Below are 13,089 nucleotides of genomic sequence, written 5' to 3' on the forward strand. Positions count from 1 at the left end.
AAATAGAGGATGAGTTTTATAACTCAGTGTGCAACTCACAAAAACAGAATCTCAAATTTAGATACATGGCAAATCAGATACAAACTTATTTCATAACAGAATCAAAATCAGATCAGAGTAATAAAGAAACAGATATGTGTATATAATCATACCCCTATCCTCTACACACCAGCTCTAACCATCCCAACACACCACGTAAGATATAAAACTCCCACCTAGTCCTACTCACCGCTTAGTGTCCATACGACATTTTTTAGAATAATTGCAGCTATGCTGCCAGAATAATGGCGAGATATCGCCTCACTCAGAATATTTCCTCCACATAATACATGTCACCTGTAACAACCGATTTTGACCCTATTCGGAACAGTGGTTTCGGGACCACGAATCTGAGTCAAAAAATATTTTAAAATTATTTTTGGTGTTTATACTATGTGAATTTGTGTGTGCTAAATTTTCGTTTAAAAATTTTATCATTTAGATGCCCGATTTAATAAAAAGGGCTTAATCGCGTAAGTTATAAAAGTTGCTAACTATTTATTAAAGTGTTAATTTTCTATTTTCTTTATAGTGTGGGGTCCTTAAAAGGAAATTATTCCATAATTAAAAGAATTGGATGGATATGGCTTTATTTTATAATGAGTTTACATTAAATAATAAAGGTTAAATTTGTAAATATATTAAATATGTTAATAAAATATAAAAACAACATGCATTAGTTCATCTTTATTTTTTTGACCGAATATAGCTAAAGAAAAAGAAAAGGTTTAAGGTTTCGGCACTTTGAAGCTTGAATTTGGATATGTGTTTAGTTCGGTTTTTGTTAATTTTTACGTTTTTGAGATCGTTGCTTCGAATACTACTAGACCCATACTTGAATTTTTGAATTTGGTGACGATTTTGTATTTTTCCATTGTTGAAAGCTTGTGATTTTTTGTTGTTTGATTTTAGAAAATAAAAGATATGAGATAGATAAACATATGTTGTATTTGAATTTTTGATGATTTTGAGTAATTAGGGCTAAATTTCAAAAATAATAAATTGAGGGACTAAAATGTGAAATAAATGAAATTCATGGACTTATATGAGCTTAGTGAATATTCAGCCAAGCTATTGTGTAATGAAATTTTGTTTATTTTGTATTTTGTGAAATAGGGACTAATTTGTGAAAAATGTAAAATGTTAGGGGCAAAAGTGTAATTTACCTATTTATGTGTTTATGGATGAATTTTATTGAATATATGATTAAATAAGTTTAAATTATACTAATTTAGATCAAGAAAAGAAGAAATCAGAATTGGATCGGGGAAAATCTAAAGTTGTGGAATAGTCATCTCGGTTCGTCCGTCTTCATCCGAGGTAAGTCTATAAGCACATAAATGTTGTTAACTTTAAATATTTGTGAATTTGAAATGTTGAATTGAATTTATGTGCATATAAATATGAGATATTCGAAGGTATATGTATATGGAAACAATAGATATAAGTTTGATTCGATCGAAATATGATGTACGAAAGTTCTGAGTGAACCAAAGGAATTCTGATAAGTGTTATTGTGAAAGATCCTATGTGGGACAGTGACATCAATTTGTAATTGCGAGTAAGACCCTGTGTGGGACAGCGGTATCGCTACGTGATTACATGTAAGACCACGTGTAGACGTTGGCATTGTACGATAAATATGATTATTCGAGTATTCTATTCAGTTCCGAATGGTTCAGCAGGCATTATCAAGTTGTGATTGATGTGAAATCGAGCTAAGAGGGTCAGGTAAGTGTTAAGTTCAATGTTAACAAAAATAAGGCAAGCTTGGTATTTAAAATGGTGATATAAATTATACATGATATAAAGTGAATTATATGTATTTACATGAATGCTCATATTCGGCTAAATGATGTATTTGTGATATTAAAAGTGAGAGTAATGTGTGCTTATGAGTATATGTGCATTCAGTCAAATGATGTTAAATTACTAATATTCTTGCGATTTTATATGAATTCGCTAGTATGATAAGAGTAGATGTGATTAAGGGTTACTTGATTCGGCCTATTTAAATTATATTAGATGTCTTTGAAATGATTTATTTTCTTATGACTTACTAAGCTATTCAAGCTTACTCTGCGTGTGTTTGTTCGTTGTTTTATAGATTTTGGAAACAAGTTACGAGCTCAGGGATCGTCAGAGTAATCAGACATACTATCGATCGTTATTTTGGTATTTTCAAAAGTTGAACTTACTCTTATGGCATGTATAGGCTAGTTTGTGTTTTGGGTTAGTTTTGAATTTGTAAATATTAAGCCATGCAAAAATAGCTAGATATGATGCTTAAGTTTAAGCAAATTTCGGTCATTGTATATATATGTGTGTGTGTGTGATGTGTTTGGCATATTGTTGATGGTTGAGTAATTCAGTTATGGTTTAAGCCTATTTCAAAAGCAATATATATATTATAAGTATATGACGTATTTAGTATATGCATGATGATATAGTCTTGAAAGTTGGCATGATTTGTAATTATGGTTTGATATAGTTTGATTCAAGGGAATTAGTTATAATTGATGAATGAGTTCTTATTGATGATTATAAATTACCTTGTGATTTGGTAGTGGTGTTTTAACTCATGGAACTAAATGTCTAGTTATATGTTAACGTTAAATTTTCTTTTATTTGTTAAGTGTGGATTATTGCTTTGGTATGAGAGTTTTACCTTTGGATATGGTGAATAATGAATATATGAATATTCGACTATGGTATTATACTTAAATTGATATATATATTGTAATTAGAATTGGTATTTGGTATAAGCCTTGTTTACGAAATTAGTTTTATAAGTGACTTGTTATGTTACAAGATTAATATCTTTATATATATATAGGTTTGATTTTGGCATGTTTAATGCATTAGTAGATTTGTTTTCTATATTATATATATATATATTGATTACGTTTTAGGAGATGTTTTTGCATGTAAATGATAAGTGTTTGATTTACATTTGAAAATGACTAGGATACAGATTAGTAAGGTAGTAAATTAATAAATGGCATATTTGTGCATATGTATATATATTAGATTATGGAATTAAAAGATGTAATCAACAATGATGTATGATAATTTAGCAAATGGACTAGTAAAATTGGATAAGTTAATGTTCATTTGGGTATATACATATGTGCATAATTGAATTATTATTATTATTAAAATTTATGTGGTGGTTAGTTAAATGTATGAAAGTTGTGTATTGTCTAGTAATGTCTCGTAACCCCATTCTGGCGACGGATATGGGTTAGGGGTGTTACATCACCCCATAATCAGACATAAACAAAGAATAACATATTTTTAGATATGCATAACATACATACTCATATAATAGAAATAGAACATGCTTGGTAAATAATAGCTCATATATGTTATACTTTATTTACGTCATGTTTTACACTATCAGACTGTCAGATTTCATGCTTAATAGCTTATTTAAACACATACCGACCCCATGGAAGGCCCACAGTCAATCGGGACGATGTGTACGACCCTAGGGAAAATTTTTGAAATTTGGGCCCACACAGCCCAAAACTGCGGAGGCTCACACACGGTTAGCCACACGACTGTGTGGCATCGACAAGCCCCAATTTCGGCTTTTGCCAATAACCTTTTTTGAGTTTCTCGTTACACACCTGGCTCGATTTTGATGCGAAAATAACCCCGAGACCTCCGAAACCTAGAAATTGTATCCAATGATTATTTTAGTGCTCGATTTACGAATTCACAAGAATAGACCGTGAATTAACCCTCTCAAAACCGAACAATACACACACTGCTTCACAATCTTCTCCTTAACAACACATCCGCAAAAATTAAATTCCCAAACTACAACACCACTTGCCACTTCAAAAGAAAGATCCTAAACCAAACGGACTTACAGAAACCAAAAGTTAAAGAAAAGCAAAGCCCTGCTTACCCATACAAACGAAGATAACAGGAAAATCCGAATCGCTGCGATTTGAACGAATGATTTGTGAACAGAATTGAAGGAAGAAGCAAAAGAAATTTGCAGAGAAAAGAAAAAAAAAGCCAGAGAGAAGAGGAATTTTGGGGAAAAAATAAAAATAATATCTCAACACCCCACTACCCCATTAACTATCAAATCCAACCAAAACCGACCTACTACTCTCATCCAACTACCATAAAATTTCAATCCCACCAAATCTCTACCACACAACCAGCACACACGCACAGAAGCAAAAATTATCACCCTTTCCTTACACGAGGGTTCAGACACATGACCCTAGGGCAAGCTAACACCTTACCACTTGAACCAGCAAACTCATTCTAATATGAGTTAACCGACAATACAATTTAAGTCAAGCAATTATGGATAAGGCTAGGAACTAAAAAATAGCAGAATTTTCAAAAGTTAGACTTAAACCCAAAACCTCAAACACACACCCATATCACTTAACCACTAAAGTAGATACTTATTTATAATAAAATTTGTAAAACAGGATTTAATAAATCAGGATGTTACAAAAAAAAATTCTAACATAAAATTTCTTAAAAATAAGATTGGAAATTTATATTTATCAAGTATAATAAATATGAAATAAAAACAAAAAAAATAATTAAAAAGTTGTAACATAAAAATTTTCAATTAAGTATTTAAGATGCTTACATATGACTCCAAAATAGATCCTATATATAATTTCCCCCTTATTCTTTAACTTCACTTATTGACTTAAAAGTTGGTGCGCCCTTTCCATCCAAGATTTTCAAAACCTTGGCTTCTTCATTAAACTTCATTTTGATTGGATCTGGAGCATCGTTTTCAATTATTCCTAATCTTCTGCTGCCATTTTTATTCCTCTTTATGTAATTCAAAACCCTAGGCATATTAAACTTCAAAATTCGTTTTTTTATTGATTCATTCACTAGAATAAACGAATTGTTTGCACTCAAAGCAACCCCATTAGGAAAAGCTAAACCATCGTACAAAACAAATACGTCTCTTGTATAAGGATTATATTTCAACAGCCGTCCAGTTCTAGCACTGGAACTTATAAAAAAGTCAGCATCCCTGCACAATTAAAAAATACTTTATTCTTTCGATATGAAAAATCTCTATATGAATTATTTATATATAAATTCCCCTATTAATTATTTATATGTAAATCTCCCTAAATAGAATTAATGGTTAATGATAATTTAGAAGCAAAAAAAGATGTACCTTCTTTGAAAAAGAATGCTACTATCAGTAAAATAAACCATTCCGGTGCTTGTATCGATGTCTAAGCCATTCGTAAATTTGAATGGAACTCCTTTAGCCAAAATAGCTAGTTTTATAACCGTGTCACCATTTGGTCCAACAACTAAAAGACCAAAATAGGCATCCGTTATATACAAAAGACATGTTTGAGTATTGAATTTCAAGCCCAATGGTCTTCCACATATCGGTTCAATGTTTGAATCTCTTATCCCATCACACAATTTCTTTTCCCTGATCCAAAAAAAAAACCAAAAGTCAAAAACCTTTTGATGAAAAATTAATTTATAACTATAAAATAAAACTACAAAAATGAATAAGATAAAAAAAATGCATAAGATGTGAATATATGTAAACGGTGAAGGGATGATAAATTCCTACTAACCAAATTCCGGCTTCCATTTTAATATTCTTTCGTCGGATATACCAACATATGATCATTCACCTTTACAATCAAAAACAATACTTTCCGGTTGTAAAAACAAATTTACCTTTTATTCTCTCACAAATTTAACACTCTACAAACTATCTCTTACAAAAGTAATTGCCATTGACTAAGTTTTACAACCTAATAAACTTACCATAAACTAAAAAAATTACAATTACTAAATTTTAAAACCTTATAGAATAAGCATATACTAGTAGAATTATATATGGTTTTTATTGTGTAAGAATTTCTTAAAATATTTTACGAAAATTGTATTGTTAACGTGTATTTATAAGTTAATAATATACTCAATTTAACTATAACTTGACTTCAAGGGTTGACACTTATCATTCTCTTATATTGACATCTATCATCCTCTTATATCGACACTTGTTGAATTTACTTTGAGCGTGTGTGTTTTTTTTTTAACCTTTTCCTCTTTAGTTTTAGTTTTTATTGTGTTTTTTTTTGTTCTGTACAATATAACGAATACATGTATTGTCTCTCCTATCAATATTTAAAAAAAATTAAAATTACATATATAAAACTTTAAATTAATTATACCCATTTAAAAAATAAAAAATAATTATTTTCATATTTGATAAATATAATTGTTAATTTATATAATAAATACATATAAAATGGTTCACGAAAAATAATTTATGAAAAATGTTTTTAACAGTTTATATGTTTGATTAGTAAAAAGTAACCTACTAATAAATAGAAAACAAAATCTCCTCAAAAGAAAAATAAATAGAAAATAATACCATTCTTCTAGAAATTATCTTTTCCTTTTCAAAAGCATAAGACGAATTCTAAACAAGAGATCCTTATAATTTAACATAACTTTTTTATTAAAGCTTGACTTAATTTGAGCAGAATATTATTATAATAAATATTAATTTTTTTAAAAATTATAATTTTTAATTTTTAATATTATAAATTTTGATATTACTAAACATATATTTTAATATTAATTTTTTAAAAACTAGAATTTTTAATTTTTAATATTATAAATTTTGATATTAATAAATTTGTGTTTCAATCACTTACTATAAAAAATTACAAAATGATCGTTAATAAACTTATGACATGACACGCTAACTCATATTCTTAATAGCTAATTTGGTTCCTGAACCATAACTAAAATTTTTTTGATACTTTTTTAATTTTTTTAAAGATAAATCCAAAAAAACTCTAAAATTATTAAAAAATAAAAAGTCCAAAAACTTATAATTTATTATTTGAAATTATAAAAGCATTTCTTAAAATTATAATTATGCAAAAAAAATTAAAAATTCATAACATTCTTAAAAAAAATGAAAACCATGCAAAAAGTATTAAAAATTTTTATTAGTAAGTTTACATATTTACTGTTCAATTATAAAAAAAAAAGAATGAAAACCATCCGGGTCGTTTAAACATGCATGTCCAACTATGTGTAATTCACTCGATTTCTATTTAAATCTTTCTTCAATTGTTTTTTAGATAGCATGGCATCCAACAATCGATGATACTTATACTCCACATCAATGTTACTAGCTCTGATTACTACATGATCGTTGATTGGAAGGTTTGCTATTAAAGCGACATCTTCTAGCATAATAGTCGCTTCCCTGCATGGAAATTGGAATGTATATGTTTTTTATCTCTATCTTTCTAACAATGTATCAACCAACTCGTCGGGTATGATAATGAACTTTATCATCATAGATGCCACATATAAACCAACATTATTCAAGCATTTTAAGATACATACATTGGGCTTTAGAAATTTTTAAATTGTGTTAAGCACCAACAATTCGATATTCTCATTGTTTAGAAGATACAAAAGAATAATATTTAATTTGGGAAAATCTTAAAAACATTTCCACAAAAATTATAGATTTTTTAAAAAAATTGAGTTGGAAATTTGACATGGTTGGCAATGTGTTCTTTTTGAAACCTCAATTCAACCATCCCGAAAAAAAGTACAAAATAACAAGTTTTTTTAGAAAATTGAAGAGAATTTTGGGTGGGGAAGGAAAGTGAAACAGGTGGAGTATTTATATAGTGGAAGTCAACTCTCATGGTTGTCAACTTCCACTATATTAAATAGGTTGGTTGAGTCAACAATCAAATAAGCTTTTTAATCAAATTTCACAACCTTGAACTCGATTTTCATGGTGTTGGGATCAATGGCGAATCTAGAAGAATTTTTAGCAGAGGTTAAAATTTAATTATAATTTTTTATAGATCAATATATATTTATTATGTATTAATTTGTAATTTTATTATTTTTTAAGAGATTAAACATTTTTTTTATTTTTAGAGGGCTAAAATATAATTTTACTATTTATTAATTTATAATTTCTTTATTTATAAGAGGGTTGAATTCAAAATATTTCATTTCGGGAGACCAAAGTGAAGTGAAATTTTATCATATATTAATTTATGGTTTCTCTATTTATAAGAGAACTAAATTGAAAATTTATCATTTTTAGTGGGACCAAGGCCAATGTCTGCCCCTACGTTTTATAGTACTTTTCTCTGACTTGCATGACATAAACTCCTATAATGATTTTGAGCTCTCCTTAAACTTGACACCTAGATATAAACTCTTATGATAGTTTAATCTCCCTTGAAATATCGAAGTACCCTTAAAGAAAATATATTCCAAAAAATAACTTTTGATTTCACATATTTTAACGAATAATATAAGAATTACTATTATGTTGCAGCAAAGGTTCTTTATCTTCTTTTTTTCTTTAAAATAAATTTATCATTTTCATAATTTTAAACCTTGTTTATTTACATCAAACCCAAGCATTAAACATTTTTTGACAATAATATTAAACAATTATTTAAAAAAAATACATGCTCACAACATTTTTCAAAGAAGTAATGAGAAATTAACATTGAATAATGGTGACCGCAGTTCATAGTTGCAGTGGATTTGGAGTCGAAGGAAAAGAAAGAGAGAAACATAAATAAAATTTGCTAAACTTTATTCTTATTGTCTACTTTTGGGGAGCTTAAGATTTTGGTCAAAGCGGATTTGCACAAGGATAGAGATGATGACCTTAACCGATGGGCTTTCCAACAAAAAAAATTTAAATAATTTCATTAAAAATATAGAGATTAATAGTATAATCTGATTTAAAATTAAATTTTGATAGTTACACGTCAGTTTGTTTTATATCTTCAATAGGAGTTGAATATAATCTTACATAAACATAAGTGATTAATTTTGTAATTTATCCAAAATATATTATTTAAAATAAATTTTATAGTCCAAACCATATAAAAATTATTATTTTATAATACAATGACATAATCGAGGAGCCTAATTTGACCAAAAATTTTAACATCTTGCAAAAATGTCAAATCCAAATCTTACCAAACCTCCAACAAATCTAAGTAAATGAAATAGCCGATTGAGTCTTAATTCGATTGATATTGGTATTGATATCAGTGTAAAAATTCGTGGGTTCTAATAATACGTTAAAGTGCATTATCCTCTTATTTAAGGGTTGAGGGGGCTATAAGCAATTCTAGACTTTATATTAAAAAGAGCAGATATAATAACAGCCTATAATGAGATTATTATTAAAAGAAATAAATGAAATAATAGCAAGTCATTATCATAAATAATAATAATAATAAATACACGGAAAAAAAATGTCCCAATACATTTTATTTTATTTTTTAAGAAATTACATAATACCACCACTAATTATTTTGAAGCAGACATTGTGTTACGGGCCGAGACTTTAGCTTCATTAACGCGCAATTTTAGTCGAGAGATAATGCTACGGGCTGACACTTTAGCCTCATCAACATGCAAGTTTAGTCGAAAGATTGTGTTACGGGCAAAGACTTCAACTCCATCAACGTGTACTCGAAGGTAGATTACGAATAAAGCCTAAAACAGCTTTAACACTGTTAACAGCAGCAAGTCCCCCAAATTTTCTAACAGCATTGTCTCCTTCTTGGTTTCCTGCTAAATCTGATAGCCCTCTTATTACTATCACTGGATACCCATTTGACAAGCTTGTCTGCATCCACATCCCACCATTATATATCAAATATAAAAACAACACAATCTTGGTTCTTATTAATTGAAGTTCAAAGTTCAATTTGTTATGCACTAGTATGATGGTCAAAATTTAGTTTTTTTAATGTTTTTATACTTTTACAACAAGTCTTTTACAATAGTTTTAGAATTCAACTAATATGTAAAATTTCATTATGAGTTCTGATCATGTCTTTTTTTTTTACATAATGCCTAGAACTATTCATAGCTTTTTCCCAAACCATAAATAAGAGGATAGTGTGTTTCAGTACACTCAAACTCACGTTCTCCTGCATTGGCAACAATGTTCATGCCAATCAAGTTAAGACTCAACTGACATATGTATATTTATTATTGATTAAACATGACTCGTTGAATTTTCGCTTTGATTGTGTTATTGAATAATAGGAAAAAAAGCACATTCGATAATTAATAATTAAAAGTTAATTGTGTTACTAATTCAAATTAGACTTCTATGTCCAAATTTAAATTAAATAATTTTAAAAACATTTTTTATTTAACTTCCAATTATAAAAATATATTAATATAAAAATTATATACGTTTGTGAGGGTTGGGCCAGACTAAGCTTCAGCTTAGGCTTAAATTTTTGTCCTCATAGTCGCAATTCGATCCAGACTATGAATTCTTCGAATTCAAATCTAATAATATCATTATCAAATTATGTGAAATTAAACTATATGGATTATATCTTAAAATTCAGTATAACTGAGATGACTAAAACCAAAATTAGACCAAAAGGAAAAGATAAAAGCAAGAAAAAAGTGTTTTACCATGGCTACACCTGCGCTCTCCATATCAGCTGAAGAAACCCCAAATTTTTGGAAAAGGAAGTCCCTGTAAGCTGCATTATCCAGAAAAATGTTGGATGTTGAAGCCCTTAGTCCCACCACTAGCTTGGGTCTTTCCGTTAGGCACAAACTTGAATTCACACACTGCTCTAGTTTCATACCCTGATGCAATCAACCCATAGCAATGAGTTGCAGATATCGAACAGTAAGACAAAAGATAACCATAAACAGATCTATCTAACCTCCAAATTGGAAGCAAGCTGAAGCCATTGTAGACTTATATTTGCCCAAAGCAGTGATTCAGCAACGTTTGGTTCCCCTGCTACTGAATAGTATTCCTCTTCCATGTACCCAATAAGACCTAATAGATTGGTTCCATTCCCTTTTGGGACATTGTAGTCTCCAATTTCCAGCTGAGCAACATCAGCAGAATCCAGGGTTCCATTTGTGTTCTATTCATAACAGAACAATCCCACAATTAGCCTAAAGTCGTCTACGAGAAAGTCGAAAAAGAGATTGAAATCGATACATATATATATGGTGATGGTGATGGTGATGGTGATGGTGATGGTGATACTTACAAACCATTCCCAAAGCCCAGTATGAGCAATTTGGTTTGGGATGGTAACATCTCCAATGGACATGGAGTTATTTGTATTGCCAGCAATGCCGAAATGGATAATCCCTTTTATATCAAATAGGTCAACCATTTGTTGTGTGGCTGCAACTGCATTAGTCTGGTTTTTAGTCAACACTGTCAGAAACTGCCATTGATGAACCGAAAAACAAAGATCTCAATGCAATAAAAAAAAAAAACAATTTACCATTCCCTCCCCACATCGGACGTACACGACTTTTCTCCCACGAACCACTCCAAACCGAAATCTTCTTCCTGCAAATAGCCAGAAAATCCAGATTAACCAATACGTTGAAATGCAGTATTCGGTAATCATATTGGACTCATTAGACCTGAAACTCGAGAAAGATGAAACTTGACATACCTGAGAGATCGATGAAAGGGAACTTGGGATCAGGTTTGAAAGAACCTGAAGCGAAAAACGCATCTTCCTCAGTGGCAATCACTGTGATGAGGCCAATGTATGGGCCTTTTCGGTTCACCTCTCTGATTTGGTTCAAGGATTTGATTCTATTTCTGGATATGGCTGAAGCAAAAGCAAGTACAGAGAAGGTCAACAGCAGTACCAAACATGGTTTAAGTTGTGTTGCAGCCATGGGTTTTTAATTTTCCAATATCTTAATGGGATGCCACATATCGCTACTGATGACTTCATTTTAAATGGAGAAGATGATTGGTGCTGACTTGTCACTTTGTTTGGTTGTTGATATTGTTAATTATTTATAGGGTAAATTGCTAAAATAATCACTTTTATTTAACTCAGGTTACATTTTAGTTACTTCTGTTTAAAATATTACGTTTTAGTCACTTACATTATTGTTTTATTATGAAATGGTTACTCTGCCATTAAGATTTTCAAACGGCAATCCGACATGACAATTAATATGGGTTTTAAATGCCAATGTGAATGTCCAACCAAGAAAATTAATTGATTTTTCTAAATAATTTAACGGAAAATTTTAATTTGGCTTCCCAAAATAATCAAAACCAATGGATCATATTAATCCTTGAATTGGAAAAAAAAAACCCTTGTCTCCTTTTTCTTTTAGCTTTCGTTTCCATTTTGATTGAAAAAACTATCTATTTTCATAGACATCTTTGTTGACTCGAAACAATAGAAATCAAATTGCATGCTCCATCAATCGATTGGATTTTTTTATTCAAAATGGAAGAACAAATGATCGATTTAATGGAGGGTCCATACATGGATTACAATAAGTAATGGGTTTTTTTGTTCTTTACTTAAGTTTTTAGATTCAGATATTATGGTTTTTTTGTCCATCGTGTCATGTTTCTCTATATATGTGACAAACAAAAAGACATGCTTCATCTTTATTTATTTGTGTATTGTGGGCAACCACAATAGCAAGCAGGTATAAAGGTTAGTGCATCTTTTTCTTCTTCTTCTTCTTCTTTGTCGTTCTACTCTTCTCTTCTCTTCTCTTCTCTTCTCTGATGTTAACAAAAAAAATCCAACTGTTGCTTCTCTTTAAATGGAAGAAAATTAGGTTTTAAGGCAAAATTTTGTATTCTATTTTCATAAAAAAAAATTTTAACTTTATCCCAGCTAGATGTCCACGTTGATATTTAAAACTCATTTTAAAGGCCACGTCGGATTGCCGTTTGGGAGGTGACAGATCTTAGTGGCAAAGTGACTATTTCATAACAAAATGATAATGTAATATTTCAAATATAAGTGACAAAAGTGTAACTTGAGGCAAACAAAAGTGACTATTTTATTAATTTACCCTTATTTATATTTGTTATTTTAAATTTCCCTACTAGACAATGTAATCAAATTCGCATCTATTTTCAATTTTACCGATGGCTCAAACAATAATTAATTAATTAAAGTTTATAAAAATTAAAAAAATAAAGTAAAAAAAAGTTAATTTATTATTTACCCC

General features: G+C 29.6%; 2 protein-coding genes across 2 annotated transcripts; both read right to left on the minus strand.

The window, feature by feature from the left end:
- Positions 1-4,627: 4,627 nt before the first annotated feature.
- Positions 4,628-5,894, minus strand: LOC121222510 (protein STRICTOSIDINE SYNTHASE-LIKE 10). Its single transcript, XM_041103461.1, has 3 exons — positions 5,640-5,894; positions 5,219-5,488; positions 4,628-5,068 (listed from the first exon to the last, which is right to left on the minus strand). Exons 1-3 carry the CDS (start codon positions 5,693-5,695, stop codon positions 4,705-4,707), a joined length of 690 nt encoding a protein of 229 aa, XP_040959395.1. The 5' UTR covers positions 5,696-5,894; the 3' UTR covers positions 4,628-4,704.
- A 3,389-nt stretch (positions 5,895-9,283) lies between these two features.
- On the minus strand, positions 9,284-11,816 carry LOC107915777 (bark storage protein A). Its single transcript, XM_016844946.2, has 6 exons — positions 11,547-11,816; positions 11,370-11,437; positions 11,127-11,282; positions 10,788-10,997; positions 10,528-10,707; positions 9,284-9,718 (listed from the first exon to the last, which is right to left on the minus strand). Exons 1-6 carry the CDS (start codon positions 11,776-11,778, stop codon positions 9,551-9,553), a joined length of 1,014 nt encoding a protein of 337 aa, XP_016700435.1. The 5' UTR covers positions 11,779-11,816; the 3' UTR covers positions 9,284-9,550.
- Between the last annotated feature and the right edge of the window lie 1,273 nt (positions 11,817-13,089).

This window comes from Gossypium hirsutum, chromosome D10, assembly GCF_007990345.1.
Source record: "Gossypium hirsutum isolate 1008001.06 chromosome D10, Gossypium_hirsutum_v2.1, whole genome shotgun sequence".
Lineage (NCBI taxonomy): Eukaryota > Viridiplantae > Streptophyta > Magnoliopsida > Malvales > Malvaceae > Gossypium > Gossypium hirsutum.

Bases quoted from the DNA above. Each gene is read 5' to 3' on its own strand.
- LOC121222510 (XM_041103461.1), bottom strand. From the start codon at position 5,695: ATGATCATATGTTGGTATATCCGACGAAAGAATATTAAAATGGAAGCC. The intron at 5,489-5,639 runs GTTAGTAGGAAT...TTTTTGGATCAG, and splicing joins AAAATGGAAGCCGGAATTTG to GGAAAAGAAATTGTGTGATG. The intron at 5,069-5,218 runs GTACATCTTTTT...TTAATTGTGCAG, and splicing joins AGCATTCTTTTTCAAAGAAG to GGATGCTGACTTTTTTATAA.
- LOC107915777 (XM_016844946.2), bottom strand. From the start codon at position 11,778: ATGGCTGCAACACAACTTAAACCATGTTTGGTACTGCTGTTGACCTTC. The intron at 11,438-11,546 runs GTATGTCAAGTT...GGCTATTTGCAG, and splicing joins CCCTTTCATCGATCTCTCAG to GAAGAAGATTTCGGTTTGGA. The intron at 10,708-10,787 runs GTTAGATAGATC...TGATTGCATCAG, and splicing joins AGCTTGCTTCCAATTTGGAG to GGTATGAAACTAGAGCAGTG.